Consider the following 19,886-nt stretch of genomic DNA (forward strand, 5'->3'; position numbering starts at 1 on the left):
CTTTGGGGTGATTATTTTCATTTTATAGATGAGGAAAATGAGACAGAAAGGGTAAGAAAATTACCCAAGGCCACACAACTAATAAAAGTGCTTAAAACTCAGGTTTGTCTGACTTCAAAGTGGACTCTAAAACAGTGATTGCCAAGCCTGCTTGTACCTCCTGAGGGCCCCACTCCAGATCTAAGGAATCAGAATTTCAGGAAGTACAACAGAGATATGTTTATTTTTAAATAGTCCATCAAGTGATTTCAATGTGTAGTTAGATTATGGAAATCTTGATAAAGAGTTACACAAAATGACAGGAAAATCTACTGGTTGGATAAGAGGCTAAGCAATTGAAAGAGTAAGAAAGTATTATGGTTTGGAAAGAGTTATATAAGGCATCTGAATTCACATCTCTTTTCTGGAGAGTGACCTGTCCTGTTCTGTTCTCAGGGAAGTAACAGCAAGGATAAATGGAGGCCTGGGTTCTAGTCCTTTGTGTCTTTACAAACTAACAGTGCAACTAGAGGCAAAAAGGTTGGCCTGGATGATATGTAAGGCCCCATGAAAGAGCTAAGTTCTATGATTATAAAATATATAAGAATTAGGTGTTGTATTGGCTTCATTTGGTTTCATTAAAAATATTTCCTTGGAGGAAAAGAGTCAATAAAATTGACCTTAATGAATACAAATTTATATACTTTTTGACAAATGCAAAATGCCAAATCACAATATAAAATCTTTAATAAACCTCTATAATATTTATTTTTAGTTTTTCCTGGAAATGACTAATTGTTGACCCACCAAGGGGTAACTAGAAAACGGACCAATTATTAAAGCGTACTATTAATACTACTCTGGGGCTTCCCTGGTGGTGCAGTGGTTGAGAGTCCGCCTGCCGACACAGGGGACACGGGTTCGTGCCCCGGTCTGGGAAGACCCCATATGCCGCGGAGCGGCTAGGCCCGTGAGCCATGGCCGCTGAGCCTGCGTGTCCGGAGCTTGTGCTCCACAACAGGAGAGGCCACAACAGTGAGAGGCCCGTGTACCGCAAAAAAAAAAAAAAAATACTACTCTGGCCTTTTCAAATCCCGTTGAACACCAGTTCTGCATAGATATTTACATGTAGAATGTCATTTTATATTTCCCTAAAATAGCAGAGAAAATCCTGAGTTGAGAGCAAAATGTTCATTTGAAAGTTAATTTACCAGAAAAAGTAGTTTTCAAGTCCTCTCTAGAGTCAACCATTTCAACAGAATTTTGTTACAATGTAATAGCTTTGTCAAGAACTTGGATGAAGATGAGGAAACGTGAATTTGTAAAATATTCAGCTAAGGTAAAATTGGGAAGGAAAACTATCAAAATACGGCATTCACACCCAGTATAACATAATGGGCTGACACCAATAATTCTTACATTTATGTACCTGCTCTCTCACACCTCTCTTTCTTTGTTGCTTGATAGCAAGTCATGTGAGAAAATTGTTGCAAACACAAGATGAGCCATTATGCCTCATGGTTGCCCCACAATATAACACTGTCTTAGAATCAGCTGGTCTTAGAATCAGCAGGCCTTGGACCATGTCCTTGGTGAGGGAGAGCATGATCTTAAGTACTGAATTCTGGTGAATGGGGAAAGGTCACTGAGATGATGAGGCAGTCTTAAATGTATATCAAGAATTTTAGAGGCCTAAAGAATTGTGTTTAGCCTGAAGAAAACAAGATTGAGCTAGGATCCATCCTACTTTTACCTTCAGTTTTTTAATGTCTATTTAGGAATATTGTTATCCAGAGTAGCCTGGTGGGTAGAAGTTGTAGAGACACAGATTTCATGTAAGTGTAAGAAAACAAAATAGAAGTTCTTGACAGTAGAACAATCTGCTGTCTCTGGACACATTCAGCAGAGGGTGGGTTACCTTTGGTCAGGGCTGTCATAGAGGAGGTTAGTCACTGGATGGATGGTGGGATGTGGGTTAGACACTTTTAGTTCTCCAATCTTAGATGTATATGTTTTAGGAAATTATTTAGCAAAATAAATTTACTGATAAATAAATATTTAGTTGAAACTGAATCCCTTCTATATGTAAGGCTCAGATATAATTACCATAAAATGTAGTCCCCGTCTCAAACAAAATTTCACTTCTGTGATGATTAACTACACAAAGTATTGTCATTGCCCAACTTATGTCCTTCCAATGTGTTCTCCACACTTCATTCAGAGTTATCATTACCAAATACTAATCGCTTCTTACCACCTCCCTACTCAAAACACAATGCTCTGCATTGACTTTAGGATAAAGATGCACATTCTTAATATGACCTACCAAGTCCATCAAGGTCTAGCCCTACCTGCTTTTCCGGTTTTATGTTGTACTCTCCTCCACTTCCAATCCAGCCATATTGACCTACTATTAATTTCTCGTGTATACACCATGCTCCCATTTGCCACACATCCATTCTCATGCTGGTTTTTTCTGCACAAATGTCCTTCTCATTCCTAGATGACTTCTGCTCACCCTCCAGATCTCAGTTCACTTTTCACTTATCAAGGAAGCCTTCCTGACCTTCCTATTTAGATTGCATTTCCTGTTAGGCATGCTCATACTCTGTATTTCTCATTCACAGCATTGGTCACTGTGTATTGGTTACAATTTACATTTGATTATGTAGCTATTTGATTAATATCTGTTTGCCCTACTAAAATATAACATCCTAAGGAAGAAGGCATTTTTTGTTTTTAGTTCACTATTGAACTCCTGGTGCCTTGTGATATGTGCATATCATAATAAATATATCTTGAATGAATAATGTAAGTGGAATAGATAACACTTACTATGGAAGCACAGAAGAGACCATTTAGAGAAAGGATGTGATACAGTGACCCTAATCAATAAATTAATTTTTTATAGTGCTTGCATTTTTTAGACCAGTTTTACTTTTCACAAAAGTCTTGCAAGCTAGGATTAGTAGACCATATCATATTATATTATATTAATTTTATGGATAAGAAAATTTTATTCCTCTCAACTTTATGGATAAGGACAGTTAACTAGCCCAAGAAGAATAGTTATTAGGTAACAGATTTAAGATTAAAAAAAAAAAAAGTGTTTGAGATTTTAAGAAAATGACCATGCACTTGTTATACCCAGATATTACATTCTTTTATAACTTGCTTTAAATGGCATACTTTCTTATAGGACTGTCTTAGTTCAGGCTGCTACAAGAAAATACCATAGACTGGGTGGCTTAAACAACAAACATTTATTTTTTCGGTTTTGGAGGCTGGGAAGTCCAAAATCAAGGTGCCAGCAGAGTTGGTGTCTGTTGAGAGCCCTTTTCCTGGTTTGCAGATGGCTGCCTTCTTGCTGTATCCTCACGTGGAGGAGAGAGAGCGAGCTCTGATCTCTTCCTCTTCTTAATAAGGGTGATAATCCCATCATGGGGCTCTACTCTTATGATCTTATCTTAACCTAATTACCTCCCAAAGGCTCCACCTCCAAATACCATCATGTTAGGGTTTCAACATATGAATTTGGGGGAACGCAAACATTCATTCCATAGCAAGGACCAAACTGTGTATTATTTATACATATTCATCTAAAATAGACTTATAGTTTAAAAAATTACGCTTGGAATTTTCAGTTAATTATGTTTGAGACCTTCACAGGTAAGATGTGAAAGTAACGCTGCCATCTAGTGATAACTAACCTGAATGAGATTTGAAAACTAGAGTAGCAGGTTGAGCTCTCTAGGAATGGTAGAACACGTCATCCATACAGAATGGGCTGGGCACATAAGTAGGCAGTCATTTCTTTTTAGTGAACATTTGAAGTAGCTGATTCTTATGAAGTTCATGAATTAATAATGACTAAATAAAACAAATCTTAGCTGTAGACTATTACCCATATAGTAAGTAGATAAAATGGTTTCCTATGATTGTCACTTAACTGAGATCTGTCTCCATTTCCTTACCCTCTTGACTGCTTCTGAATGAGGGAGTTTTGTACTCTGATAACCTAATAAAAAGAATTTTTCATCTTGGTTTAAAGAGCTAAATATATTCAGGAATAAATATATATGAGGAAATGAGTCCTCGGTAAAATTTCCAGTTAGATTTTGCAGCATCATAAGGAAGAAGTGGAATGCCAAAATAAACTCCATTCATCCTAAAAGGACACTTAAAGCCACTTTGAATTAAATTACTGTATGAGTTAATGTAAACACAGCAATAAAACACTTCCAGACGTGCAATAACTGGTTAGAAAATGCAAAAATATAGGAATGCTCTTTAAAGCACTAAACTGCAAAGATAATTTGGATAATTTGTTTGTAGCTCTTAAGTCCTGAACGTATATGGCAGAATTTAGCTGATATATTTTAAGTGAGTTATTGTCCTAGTACATTAAAATTACAAATAAAATTATTATCCAAAATCCCTGGAGCTAAAATTTTCTTGTTACATGCAGATGCCATATCAAAATGATATAACTATCCCTTCTCTGGAGGCCTAAACAACAAAACCTATCACTTTGAAATGATATTAATTTTTGCTCATTGAGACAGAAAATTATACTTTACATTTTTTTAGATAGTCCAGTGAGGATTATTTCTACTTGTCCACTGACTGGTATACTCATTGAACTGTATCCCTGAGGTGTTCAAATTTGTGGTGTAGAAATAGTCTAACTGGAAATATCAATTACTTTTTATACAACTCAATGAAAATTATGGCTTTCCTGACATGAGTTATTACTCCATCTCCCTTTCAGAAATAATAGTCCGTATGGTGACAATAAACACTGTGTAACAGAGTTGCTATTTTGCCAGGAGTTAAGCTGGGAATCTCAGGGACATGAACAATTTCAAGATAAGAAAAGCATCTGACTTACACCTGTTTCTTAGTTGATATCCTTAACATAAAGTAGTTTTGTGTTTATTTCAGGACAAGTGCACAGATATGACCCCATCTCTTGTTTTCGTGTGATACATTCATCATATGAAGAATGTGGCTAGTATCAGACAACAGTAGATGTCAATCTAGCAAGAATTTGATTTAAAATTAGTTGCCAAAAGTATTGGATCATACCAAGGGGACTGATTCTTTGAAAAATATGTTGTACAATGTGATTATGATTAGCTTTGTATGAGGCACAGCTGATCTGGGATCTCTCTTGGTTTTGGTTTGGGGAAGAACTTTTTCTTTTTAATTCATTTTGTTAGTTGATTTACAATGTGTTAATTTCTTCTGTACAGCAAAGTGATTCCATTATGCATATATGTTATACATATATATGTATTCTTTTTCATCTTCCTTTCCATTATTTTTTATTGCAGGATACTGAATATAGTTCCCTGTGCTATACAGTAGGACCTTGTTGTTTATCCATTCTACATATAATAGTTTGCATCTGCAAGTCCCAAACTCTCAATCCATCCCTCGCCCACTCCTCTCTGCCTTGGCAACCACAAGCCTGTTTTCTGTCTGTGAGTCCATTTCTGTTTCGTAGATAATTTCATTTGTGTCATATTTTAGATTCCACATATAAGTGATATCGTAGGGTATTGTCTTTCTCCTTCTGACTTACTTCACTTAGTGTGATAATATCTAGGTCCATCCACGTTGATACAAATGGCATGATTTCATTTTTTATGGCCGAGTAATATTCCATTGTATATATGTACCACACCTTTACGGGTCAGGGGAGAACTTTAGAGGAGGAGTGCTTAAGATGAACCCTGAAAGATGGGTAGAGTCAGTAAAGTGAAGAGCTTAAAGGCGGGTGCTGGTGTGGAAGGGAGTTGTGGGGAGGCTCAGAGTGTTTAGAGAGAACACAAATGAAAAGCCTTTGTTTTAAATTCTTGGTACCCTACCAGTGAACAAAGGATTCAACACTGCACCTGTGTGGAGGTACAGAATATACTGAAGCTCTCTAGGGCTCTTAACACCCAGAACAGTCCAGGGTGAGTACAATAAGAAAGTGACCTTGCACTGAAACAATGTAGTGAGGTGATTGGAACACTAGTAGAAATGAGGGGAGGCTAAGTTTTATGGCAGTGCAGAGCAGAAAGAGACCGGTTTCTCTTTTGGTGAGAGAGAAAGTGGAGGGTTATTCAGGTCTCTTGAAGGAGTTGGCACTTGCCACAGTCCTGCCGGGTGAGGTCTGCAGCATGCTTGTAGTTTACTTTTGTCCTTGACTGTGTTTTGCCCCTTGCCTTATTTGTTCAGCTAGGATTGTGTCTAAGCAGAGCCTCCGCGTCAGTTCTTAACCTCAACTGCAGCCTTATCCTCTTACCCATGTGCCGGATGCTCCTGGCTTACCTTCGAGGATCCCAGAAGGTAAGAAAAAAATCCGTCACTGATTCCAGCATAGAAATCAAGTGTAAAAGTGTCATGTTAGTCCTACTTAGTTTGCATGGTCTGACTTTCTGCTGGAGTGATTTCTTCAAAGATGATAGTAAAGACCACATTGCATGTCAAGGTGATCAGTGAGCTATTCTACAACAGTAGATAAGGGCAGAGGATACCAGAGTATCAGGCACTGTGTTAACATATATAAAATTCACATATATTGAATACTTGTGGATCCTCACATGATTCTGTGGGTACTGCTGAAGAAGAAACTGAAGCCTAGGGAGTTTAAGTAACTTGACCACGACCTTGAGACTAGTGAATGGTAGAGTTGAGATCAGCCCCAGTTTTGAGCTCCTTCTCATTCTTCACTGAGAGCTTGTAGTTTCATTTAATTAAATTCAAGTGAGCAAACTAGAGCTGTGTGGAGTTTGATTAATATACAGGATGCCTGCTGGTATTGGTGTTAGTTTATTAAAACACATACCTGTTTTGAGCTATGTAAAAGGCTTGAAATAGATTTCTTGATTAAGATGTGATGTCATATATGATATTTAGTATAAAACAAAGGGTTTAAGAAAACAGAAAAGCCCTTTGAAAGTTAAAATTCATCTGAAATTGTTTTTTGTTTTCTCTTATCCTCGTGTGTGTGTGTGTTTGTGAGATATATGTGTGTTTATTCCTTTCTTCAGTAAGATAGTTAGGCACTGCTAGATCGATACCGATATTTTAAAAGGAGTTGTTAACATGAGGTCATTTTGATGTTCTGTGAAGTTCAAGTGAGTGGATTTACTGTGGTAAAACTTCTCAACCTTTTCACATAATTATATTTAGAAACTCTTTGCTTTTAATGCAGTAATTTGTGGAAATAACTCTTTCTGTAGGTTGCCAACTATTGTGAAATGCTAGGTTTTGATCCCTGTGGCTGGCCATTGGCTTGGTGTGAAGAAAGAGAAGATAAATGGCAGGAAATGAAAAGTGCCCACATAAGTCTCTCAGTATTTAATGTCTTAAAGAATTATCCCCCAGTGTGAAACATAGGTACTTAAAGATGCTTGACATTTTACTTTTGTGTAAGATCAAGCAGGCATTTAAACCTGTAGATAAAATTGCTTCATTTAAAAATAATCTTATATTTTGACCACAAAAGGAAATTGTATATATTGTAAAATTAAAACATTCCAGAAATATGCAAAGTAATCAGTGATGGTTCCCCTAAATGTTACTCTGCCAGAACAACCACTATTTGAGATAAATGCTTGCAAATATGTTAACATACATAATGTCATTAATTTTAAACAATACAGGATCATAGTTTAGTTTATGTGTTGTAACCTTTTTTACCTAACAATATATCTTATGTATGTTTCCATATCAATAATAAGCCTTCTCACATTCTCTTTAATGATTTGAGTGTTCCATTGACTAGATATAGCATACTTCATCTCACCAATTTTTAATTGATAAGCCTCTGCCATATTTACAAAGACTCATGCATATATCTTATTTGCTGCATCATTTTTATCATATTAAATGATTTTTATTTAGGTTCCAAGCAGGAGGACCAGAAGATTGTTGGATAAAAGCAGAACATTCCATACAACCTGTGGTGTGTCTATCTGTATTTTCTCAGGTGAGAAAACCAAAAGATGTTAAATATTATGTTAGAATAGAACATTTTATGAATGATATTTTTATTGTTTATGGTTTTCTTATTATATACCTTAATTTTGTCTTCTGTGTATTTAAAGAGATTTATCTAGCGGTGCTACAGAAAATGGGTGTTATATATATATATATATATATATATATATATATATATATATATATATATATATATATATATATATATATATATATATATATATATATATATATATAAAAATGTGCAAAGTTTGGCCCCCAAGCTGGTAATGATTATTTTCTAAAAGTAAGTAATTTCATTTAGAAAGATTGGAAGAAGGTGATTAAAAGTTTTTAACCTCTAAAAGTAATGATATGATAGAAACTTAAATGTGTGAAAATTAGAATGTGAAATGTGCATTCACAGAATATGATTCTATCAAAATTATATTTGTTAAGTGTTTCTTTGATATTAACACTTGGTCAGAAAAGCAAATGTCAAAATTTGTGGAAATTTATCCTGCTTAATTCCAAGTTAAAATATGAAGTGAGAATCTTGTGGTTGTTAAGAGCCATTTTAAAATAAATTTTTATCCTGAGCATTTATATGATACTTTTCAAACTTTTGAAACAGAAATTAATTAACGTATTAAGTACAGGTACTCTGGAGACAGATTTTGTAGGATCTATCCCCAGCTACCCTTCTGCCTTACCGAGTGACATAATCTCTCTGATCTTCAGTTTGTTGTTAACTGTAAAATGGATCGACAGTAGCACCTATCTCATGGTTTTAAGACTAAAGTAAGAACATGCCTATGAAGTTCTTAGGATAGAATTAGTTATTATAATTTACAACCTCAAGGGTAAATTATCTCAGTGGCATAGCACCTGACATTTTCATCTGTTCATTATTTGATAGGACATAAATTATCTCAGTGGCATAACACCTGACATTTTCATCTGTTCATTATTTGATAGGACATAGGTGTTTTGATACTGGGGACATTTGATCTGGATATTTGTGTATGACCATTTTGAATCAGAAGTGTTTTGGTGTAGCTATTGCCAAGAAATCATTAAACTTTAAGCTTTTCAAAAATTGCCAAGTATTATTGAAACAGGCATCTTCCCAGTGTTTTATCCCAGAACATCTTCCCACTGGTAGGTCCCACCCTGGAAATGAGAGATGGGGAGAGGCTCAGGGATGGGTTGAAGACTCCAGTATAGCTCAAGGCTAGGAATGGAGTAAGAGTCCAGGATATGATGAAGACCAAGGGTGTGGCCAGGGTTAGGGTTGGATTAGAGCTAGAGAGAGTAAAAGTTCAAAATGGAGGAGGATCGGGAAACGCTGGCTCATTCATAACTTGATTTGTTCTAAATGGGAGTTGTGTCCAAATATTCTGTTCAGTTGGAGAACAGCTGAAAGACTCAGATAGTGTGGAGTATTGCCATGAGTGAGTATGTGTTCCAGAGGGTTTGCCTTCTGCCACTCACTAGGGGTCTGACTTTAGGTAAGTCACCTTCCTTAACCTTAGTCTTCTTATCTGTAAAATAGGGATGAGGGAATTCCCTGGCAGTCCAGTGGTTAGGAGTCCATGCTTCCACTGCAGGGAGCCCGGGTTCGACCCCTGGTTGGGGAACTGGGATCCTGCAAGCCGAGAGGCGCAGCCAAAAAAAAAAAAAAAAAGAGGTGATTCTACCTACCTCATTGTTTTGTTATGAAAATTAAATGGGGAAATCCATGCAAAGTGCAATGCTTTCTCTCTCTTGCCTAAAATTAGAAGCCCTGAAGTCTTTTAACCTAAAAAGCCTTTTAAGGAAGGTGAATGTATCCCTTAAGGCTGTATCTCATACAGCTGTTACCTAGGACTTATTTTCAGGAGAATTCAGAAAGAATGGTAATTCCTCTAAGGATGCCCTTGCACTTTTTTTTTTTTTTTTGCGGTACGCGGGCCTCTCACTGTTGTGGCCTCTCCCGTTGCGGAGCACAGGCTCCGGACGCACAGGCTCAGCGGCCATGGCTCACGGGCCCAGCCGCTCCGAGGCATGTGGGATCCTCCCAGACCAGGGCACGAACCCGTTTCCCCTGCATCGGCAGGCGGACTCCCAACCACTGCGCCACCAGGGAAGCCCTTCGCCACCAGGGAAGCCCGCCCTTGCACTTTTGAGCCATATTAATATGTACTGAACATATAAACCTTTCATTTAAAATGAAGGAGATTTTTTCCTATAGATTTTAGAAGTACTGAAGCTATAGGACACAGACAGTTTTGCTTCTATAATGTTTTATATCTGTGCCATAGTTGAGTCTCACCTAGACACCCTTTGTTTATTTCTTTGGAACCCTGTCCTTGCTTATTAGTTAACCCACTTTCAGTTTCCTCTCCATTTTTTTTTAACACCTTTATTGGAGTATAATTGCTTTACAATGTTGTGTTAATTTCTGCTGTATAACAAAGTGAATCAGCTCTACATATATCCCCATATGCATTCCCTCTTGTGTCTCCCTCCCACCCTCCCTATCCCACCCCTCTAGGTGGTCACAAAGCACCGAGCTGATCTCCCTGTGCTATGTAGCTGCTTCCCACTAGCCCTGTCCATTTTTTTATGGGACCCTTTTCCCTCCTCTAATTTGGTCATTGGCAGGAATTTAATCCTTTAAATAACTTTTAGGTTATTTAGCATTCTAGCCCTTCTCTCTCACTTTCATTTGTCTTTGTGTGTAATTTGGAACTCTTGGCTTACCTATGTACATCTCGTATGTGAGGTTGGAGGGGTCATAGAATTTTCTAGTTTCCAGGCCATGTCTTCTTTTGAATCTCAACACTCCATATATCAGTGTAAATTGTAATAGTTTCCTAAGCAATTTAGGTTCACTTATCTCATTAAGTCTCTTATTTCTGTCATCACCATTTTACAGAGAAGTAAACTGAGGCATTAGTAGACAAGAAATGTGGCCAAGAAAACAGGTTCTCTAACTAATTAAATATTGTTCTTTCCCATACATTACAATGTGCTGTTAATGTTAACTTTATTTCACCTACAAGGAAAGGTTGGGAAGGGAGGAGGGTATTACATTTCTGTGCAAAATGTCATTAGCTTCTTTCTTGTCCAGGCTTCTCAAGATAATTTTCCTTTCCCTGACCATGCCGAAATGAATTTGTCTTCAACTCTCTAATAACTTCCTAACACTTTTATCTCTAAGTCAGTTGACTACTCATTACTGTGCCATTGTAGGTAGGTTATTAAATGCTGATCATCATCTTCCTGAGTTTTTGTCCCATGAAGTGGTTACCAACACTTTTGCTATTGGGTTTAAACACTATGACTTGAATCTGTGGATTGTGAAAAATATTAACTAGTTAAAAGCCTTTTCATGGGCCTATATTTTAGGTTGAGTGTCGGTGAAGTATACAAGATATATAACAGGTTTGGAGCTATGGGAGAAGTGAAAGATGTGGAAAATCTAAAGTACAGCGGTTCCCCCTTATCCATGGGGGGATGCTTTCTAAGACTCCCAGTGGATGCTTAAAACCGAGGACAGTACTGAATCCTATATACTGTTTTTTCCTATACAAACATACCTGTGACAAAGTTTAATTTATAAATTAGGCACACTTAGAGATTAACAACAATTACTAATGATAAAATATAACAATTGTAATAAAAGTTACATGAACCTGGTCCCTCTTCTCTCTCAAAGTATCTTATTGTACAAATTTAATGCCTTTTCTATCTTAACTAAACATGAGTTGCAGTTTGAGGTGTGACAGCAAAGTGAGTACGAATTTCTTTTCTCCTTCCACTTTCCTGGATAGACGATTCATTCTTACCAAGGATCTTAGCAACCTCAACATACGAAATTTTGTCCTTTCCTTATTAAGTCGAGAACTTTCACCTCTTCATTTAAAGGAAGCACTTTACGGCTTCCTTTGGCATAAATGAATTGCCAGTATCACTACTCTTTCAGTTTGGGGCCATTATTAAGTAAAACAAGGACGACTTGATCACAAGCACTGCAATACTCCAGAAAGTTGATCTGATAACCAAGCCAGTTACTGAGTGACCAACGGGTAGGATGTGCTGGACAGAGGGATGACTCACATCCTGGGAGGGATGGAATGGGATGGGTGGAGATTTCATTACACTCAGAACAGCATGCAATTTAAAGCTCATAAACTGTTTATTTTTGGAATTTTCCACTTAATGAATGTTTTCAAACCACTGTTGACCACAGGTCACTAAAGCTGCAGAAAGTGAAACAGTGAATAAGGGGGGATTACTGTATTCAAGAGCTGCTTAAGTGAATACAAAATTCCCATATTATTATACACATACGTGTGTGCATGTGTGCCAGTGTGTGTATGTGTGTTTTTAACTCTTGACTTACTAGGGTTATTTTATTCCAGCCTTTGAAAATTCTGTTTCTTTACATGATTTCTCATACTAAAACTGTCTATAATTAAGATTCTTTGTGCTTTTAAAACTTCCCTTTTAATTGAACGTTTTATTGCACACATAGCTGTCAAATTGTGACCCTGTGTTTACTTAAGGAGAGGAACTGACTCCCTCTTATAGAGCATATGTGAAAATCCCAGTGATTGGTGTGATTCTATAGGTGTGCACGTGGCTGCCCACCTGGTGAATGCCCTCAACTTCTCAGTGAACTACTGTGAGGATTTCGTTGAACTGAACGCAGCAAGATACCGAGATGAGGTGGGTGGTCTCTGTCTTCTCATTTTTCTTTCACTCGTCGTGAGATGACTAATAAGGGTCTGTGATTTTCACAGAAAATTTGTACCTTGCTGCTCCTTTTGAGTGCTTTTAAAATGCACTTGTCAAGTTGAGTTTTATTCTTTTCAGTAGGAAATATAGGTAATTACTATTTCACAGTCTCTGCCATGAAAATGAAAGTTCAGAGAGTGTCTACTTTTTATATTCTGCAGTGTTCAGAAGGTTGCCACTCAGGTCTGCCTTCTGCCTCCCAACAGCTTTTGTCTAATTCCTGTTGCTTGGTGGAGACTGTTGACAGTGCCATTACAGGGTAAAAATCCTTCAGTAACTCATACAGTGCTTTGGGGGGGAAAAGGCAGAAAAGAAGGTTGACTATTTGAGGATCCTGGACCATCAGTTTTTTGACTTAAAAAGATTATTGAGTTTTAATGCTTTACTCTGTTTTATTTTGTTTTTAATTCTTATAGTAGGTGACCTTGAGCTGAATTCTATAGTGGGAAGTATCTAACTTAGGGGTGCTTTTCTCCATGTGAAGCTGCCCATGAAATGAAGTTATATGTACAGCGTGCTGGGCTGGACCAATGAACAACACACGCACAGCCCTAGTTAGGTGTGTGTTGCTCGGCATTTTCATCGTGTCCTCTGGCTGCCTCTGACTCCCAAAGCCAAGACTGCATCAACACCGAAATGTTCAGGGTCCCATGCGATCAGAACCCCACCCCGTTCTGCTAAGTGTGGTAGTGACTTAATGGATTGTTCTCCATCTTCCCCTTACATATCACCAGAGTTCTCTAGATTAATACTGCTGTGACCATGTGCTTGACCTCCCTACCAAAACAAAACAAAGGTCAAAGTAACAACAAACAAGCATAGACATAAATCATGAAACCAAAATAACAAGCAGCCCTGGATAAATCCCATAACTATACCAGTATTTTTAAAAACACCAATGTAATTTCATTGATCTGGGTTAGGGCCAGGCACTAATATTTTTAAAAAGCTCACTAGTGATTGTAGAGTGCACCTAACATTAAGAACCATGGAAAAGTCTAGCTCCTTAGCATGCTGGTGGAGGCTCTTCACATGTAATGATTTCAGAGCAAAGCTTCCATCTCTCCCTGTCTCCCATCACTTCTCTCATTCCTCTATCCTCCTCTGCCCAAATCACATGGGGTTACTTGTGTCTTACTCCCGCCATGCAGTTTCCTTTTTTATCTTTTCCTTCTTTGCTTCTCTCTTTTGCTTTCTAAATTCATGTCTTCAATAACTACAATAATCTTATCATTTTATTACAATATACATTTGCTTAATATTCCAATATCTTAGTCATCTTAAATTTCTAGTTATTAAATTTATTTCACTTTAAGAGAGATATAGGCTCAATGGAAAATATTTTAAAACTCCCAAGTAAATGAAAAGCAAAAGCTTCTCTTCCAAAACTAGCCGCAGTTAATGATTTTATGTTTTCTTATAAGATATTTGGAGTGGTATTTTATGATATATATTCTTCAGCAATTTGCAAATATATGTATTGTGGCTTGCTGTATCGGAAAGTATACATCTTCCTCATCCTCTTCATATGAATATACCATAATTTAATTTTAGCCTTTTCCTTATTCACAGATGTTTAGCTTGATTCCAAGTTTTTGTCATGAACTGCATGCCAATAAATTAATTTTTTTTGTACACTTCTGCTAGGCAGATTCATGGAAGTAGAATTTTGGTTTCAAACTTATGCACATTTTTAGTTTTGATGGACAAATTGCCTTCCAAAAAAGATTCACCGGTTGATACACTCTACCAATTTTATCAGAATGCTTATTTCTACACTTCACTTGTTTGTAAAAAAATGTTGCTGATCTGATGGATGAAAAATGCTAACTAATTTTAATTTACATTTCCCCTTTTTCCCCTTCCTTCCTTCCTTTTCTTCCTTCATATCTTCCTTTTTTTCCCCTCCCTCTCTTCTTTCTTGTATAAATATTTTTGAGTACCTAGTAGGTACCAGGCCATGTACTAGATGAAGATGAAAAAATATACACATACACAAACACACACTCATACACACATATATTACATATATAAACAGTTATATTCTTCTGTGAATTGTCTCTGAAAATTATGGATTTATGACATGCACCTTATTGTTCTGCTCTGTGCTTTCATCCTGTCTTCTCCACATCTCCAATGACCCCTCCATCCTCCAGTTTGTGATGGTGGTGCATTCCTGACAGCCTAGCTCAGTTGGCCTAATCTCGTCATCTGTGAAACAGTCTCTTACTCTTCTTCTATTCCATCTTCATTCCCTGGCAATATTAATTGTTCCATCTTCTGAGTTTCCAGAGTTATTTATTCATATTGCTGGTATTACCACTTTGTTCAGCCCATTTGTATTTTTACTAATTTTTTATGTATTAGGTTACTCTAGATTAACCTTTAGTCATGTTTCTAACGTCAATGGTAGAATTCATTTGACCTAAACTGGATGAGGAGTTATTCTTGGGCAAATGGTCCTTGTTCAAGACCCCTAAAATTGTATCATATAAATGGCTTCCTACTTTGTATGTAGCCTGGCCTGACCCCAGATTCAATGGAGGAATGAGGAAAGAAATTCAGAAGTTGTACAATATTAGGCACCCTTAGGATGAAAAATTAATCCATATTCTACTGGGAATTGATCTAAAGTTTTCCAGAAGACAGAAAGGGAGTTGACTTCAGTCCATTATAGCACAAGAATGTAGTTTAAAGCAAATATTACAATAACAATATTAATGTGTTATATTTCTGAGTAGCAGGAACCTGTCTTCCTTATTTGAATATCATCACTCCTTTTTATAGTAGCCTTTGAAACATTTTAGTTCTCAGTATTTTCTGTACTGAATTTACACAGTACAACCCCCCTTACATATTTTATCACTTTTGATTCTCACTATCTTGACACTCATTAGCTGCAGTTTGGCAATTGTGGTAGATAGAGTATATATTAATGTTTCCACAATATAGGTAAGGTATTGAGCCACAAAATGGTCAAAGGGTGGGCTTCTGGCCACTGCCACTAGCTTATAATAGCTTATAACTGGCCATGAAGATGAAAGCCTAGGCTTTCTGACTCTTCATGCAATATCCTTCCTTTTTCAGATAGCTAAACTTCTTGGAATTGGGTTTTGTATGTATTATAATCTCCTGTGATATCATAAAAACACTATGAAATTCAATTGCGTCTTATTTCCATTGGGAGAACAGTCTCTTACATACCTAATACATGGCTCTTATCTCTCTCAGACTCACTGCAGAATTTTATGTTATCAGTGTTTTATTTATCAGTCAATTTTTTTTTTCCCTTTTTCTCAGGATCCTAGAAAACTTCTCTTCACAACTGGTAAGTTGTTACTCATTTCTGCTTCTGAAGATTCAGGGAAATCTTGGAAAATAAGCATCATCAAATTACACAGCATTTAGATATATGCCAAAATACAACATGGAAAATTCGCATATGAGAACAAATGATTAGGAGTTCAAGCATACAGTTGCAATGGAAACAGAGGGACAGGGCAAACAGTCAGGGTTCAGATGAATGAAGAGTAAAAGTAAGCAAATGCATTTGCCTTTCATATATTCTTTCAAAGAAAATAACATAATGCCTTATGCTTATTGAGGGCCTGCTATGTGCCCACTGCTTTGACAAGTACTATTGGAGATAATACATATGGACCAGTTCTCTGTCCTCAAGGGTTAGAAAGAAACACCAAACACTCTGAGTGTCAGTGTAGTTCTTCTAATTCAGTAATTTAGTAGGATATTTTGTGATCTTAAAACCCATGGAAAAAGAGGAGAAACTGTCATTAAATTAAGTTATCTTTCTTGAAATGTCTTCTTTCTCATTTCTAATTTACTTTTCCTTCTCAAATATATTGTCCATGAAATCTCAGTATAGACTATTCATTTGTTAAAGCACATTTGAACATCTCAAAATTTTGCCCTGATGTTAGTACAGTTCTTACTATTTTCTTCTTTTTCTCAACCTTACACTTATAATAATGAAAAAGAAACTGTATTTGAGGGATTTTTTTTTTTTTTTTTTTTTTTTTTTTTTTTTGTGGTACGCGGGCCTCTCACTGTTGTGGCCTCTCCCGCTGCGGAGCACAGGCTCCGGGTGCGCAGGCTCAGCGGCCATGGCTCACGGGCCCAGCTGCTCCGTGGCATGTGGGATCCTCCCGGACCAGGGTACAAACCCGTGTCCCCTGCATCGGCAGGCGGACTCCCAACCACTGTTCCACCCTTGAGGGATTTTTAACTTGTATTTCAGGGACAAGGACGATTGTGTAGCGGAGATGGTCTATCATAAAGGCTTGGCTGTACTCCCTTATTAAGGATCAGAATTGCATATGGGACTGAGGCATGGCTCTGTCAAATGCATTGTTTTTCTTTTGAATCAATTTTATGATGAAAATAAGAATAATTGGGGTGTTTTCCACCTCCATGTCGCAACTACATGTTTAGATTGATAATATATATATTCTTTCTGCCTATCAATGTATGATGCTTGCCATTTGCAAAGTACTCATTTCAGTTTTCTCTTTAGGAACACAATTTAGTTTTGTTTACAAATTTGCTCATTGAAAACATGTTTTTATTCAAGCCTTAAGAATTAGGTGAGAAGCAGAAGGGAGAAAAAGCAGAAAAACAAAACTTAATGTATGAATCAATGTATTTTTTGGTTCATATGAATCAGTTTAAGAGAAATAAACAAGAATTTTGTTTTAATATTATCTTGTACAGCACAGAGTATAGTTGAAGACTTGGAACATTTGAAATGCTTAAAACAGTTCAGTTTACAAAGATATAAGAAGATTTCTTATATGACAAAGATATTACCCTAAGAAACTTAGTAAAATTAATACTTCTTTATAAGTAGGTGATCTCTCCACCTAGCTTGAAACACCATCATACTATGTTCTTTCCCAGAAGTTCCCATGAGTGTATTGGGCTAGGTAAAGATGACACTTAAAAACACAAATTCCTGATTCCAGCCTAGAGAGAGTCCAGTTTGGGACCTGCCTATATGTTTTATTAACCTTTCCACTACTGGTTTACCCTTTAGTGAGCATCTCATTATACTCTTGAGCATAACTTCTCAACACTACCTACCTTTTATCTACTCTCTTACTCTCTTTTTTTCACGTGGTCAACTCTTGCCTATCCTTTAAGTCTCAGTTGACATGCCTATCATGCACAGATTTCTGCCAAATTTCACTAAGTAGAGCTGGTCTCTTCTTGCCCTGAGTCCCTAAAGATACATAGTGAAAATACTATGAATAATTTATTTCCTTGCATATACTGTAGAATAATTATTACCTTACATATACTGTGTTTTCCACTCAAAGGGGAGCTTCTCCAGTGTGGAAAAGGGATGCCCGTAGGGCATGCAGAGAAAATATTTTGTGTGGCATTTCTGTCAATACAAACAACTTGAATTATCCAAAGTCAGCATGTCAGCATCACTTTAGTGGCCTAGTTCCAAAAAGGTTCATGAAAGAAGTACTGTGCTTGCCATCAGGTGCCATCTACTTCACAGGGACACAGGCCCCCCCTTAAGTATGAGGCTAGAGCTTCTCAGGCATCTGGTTGACCCCACTGAATAGTAGCAAGTGAGAGAACAAAGCAGAATCTAAGGATGGTAATGGGATGAGTGACACTGTTCACTTAGTCCAACTTTGAATTCACTTAGTCCAACTTTGTGTTATGAATACATCTCTGACTGAGTCTATTTCACAACTATCTTTGAACATTGTCAGGCACAATACCTAGGAAGAATAAAGTTCCTGATGAAGAAATGCATGCGTGTTTTTAGATGTTCTGATGATAAAACATATTTTCTATTAGTTGATATATTTCTTGAATTTTAATTTGTTTAATGTTACATAGAGTCTTCTCTCTCTCTATCTTTAAAAGTTTTTCCATGTAACCTAGGCCTAAGAAATAAGGTTGTCTTGTAGAAAATAAAGCTTGTGGCAGCACAAGTGACATAAAATATGGGATTTAGACTCACTAAATAAGAAATGTTAAAGACATTTCAATTAAGAATTTATAGAATAAAATAAGTTTAATAGATTGAATTATTCAAACATTTTATAATGCTTACTACATATCACCAAATTTAGTAGTACTTGTATGATGAGAATAAAATGCATAGTATCTAATTTTATTTAGAAAAACCCTCACAAACAAATAAAATTATGTCTCCAATTATGTTTGTAAAAACAGGATAATGAATACAAGATGGTATATTTCTGACTATATCTGGGTATGGATGAAAATGATCTTTCAGTTTCATCTAGAAATGGCAATATAGTGCAGTTATTCATTTGAAGGGCTACTAATTAATTAACCTAATATACATAGATAAAAGAGTAATAAGAGTAAACATAACAAGCATGTTTTTTCCTAAGGAAACAAATATAGGCTTTGCTTCATAACTTGAACACTGAGAGTTCACAGTGTACTTCACTTTGACAAGTAACTTTCCCCAGTGAGCTTAGACTAGCACAATAATTTCTAACCTGTGCTTCCTGACTCTTGGAATATGTGTAGCAATAGAAGCTAATTTATTGGGACTTGGCTGCGCTGTTGTCCAGTGCTAGGTTAGGATGCCCTTTGATGTACCTCGAAAACACTCAATGCTTAGCATTCTTTCAGCACTTAATACCCTATATTGCAATTGCCTGCTTACGCTGTCTCCCACACTGGACTGGGATTTCTTTTAGAGCAGGATTCATTTTTTCCTCTAGCACTTAACAGTACAGTACAGATGCCTAGAAAATATTCACTGAATGGATAAAAGTCATTTATTTTTAAACTCTACTACTTGTTGCATAGATATTCTCTACAACATTCCAGATAATTGGTTGGCCAACCTGTTTGTTTAATTCCAGTAAATAAAACCATAGCTTTTTTTTCTTTTTTTTTACTGAAGTATAGTTAATTTACAATGTTATGTTAGTTTCAAGTAGACAATGAAGTGATTCAGTTATACATATGTATACACGTATATTCTTTTTCAGATTCTTTTCCATTATAGGTTATTACAAGATACTGAGTATAGTTCTTTGTGCTCTACAATAGGTCCTTGTTGTTTACCTATTTTATTCAATATATATAGTAGTGTGTATATGTTGATCCCAAACCCCTAATTTATCTCC

General features: G+C 36.6%; 1 protein-coding gene across 5 annotated transcripts in view; it reads left to right on the top strand.

The window, feature by feature from the left end:
* NOX4 (NADPH oxidase 4) overlaps positions 1 to 19,886 on the top strand; it is a 141,676-nt gene that overhangs the window by 19,483 nt on the left and 102,307 nt on the right. For 2 of the 5 annotated variants that reach the window (XM_082628469.1, XM_082628468.1), the window contains exons 3-7: positions 5,316 to 5,465; positions 6,208 to 6,318; positions 7,879 to 7,963; positions 12,572 to 12,669; positions 16,039 to 16,066. In XM_082628469.1, coding sequence (XP_082484595.1) covers positions 5,316 to 5,465; positions 6,208 to 6,318; positions 7,879 to 7,963; positions 12,572 to 12,669; positions 16,039 to 16,066 — 472 coding nt within the window. Of the gene's footprint in view, positions 1 to 5,315; positions 5,466 to 6,207; positions 6,319 to 7,878; positions 7,964 to 12,571; positions 12,670 to 16,038; positions 16,067 to 19,886 lie in introns of those variants that run through there. The other 3 variants (XM_082628472.1, XM_082628470.1, XM_082628471.1) reach the window with 3 other exon arrangements.

This window comes from Mesoplodon mirus (assembly GCF_964341445.2).
Source record: "Mesoplodon mirus genome assembly, chromosome: 7".
In the NCBI taxonomy this organism is placed as follows: domain Eukaryota; kingdom Metazoa; phylum Chordata; class Mammalia; order Artiodactyla; family Ziphiidae; genus Mesoplodon; species Mesoplodon mirus.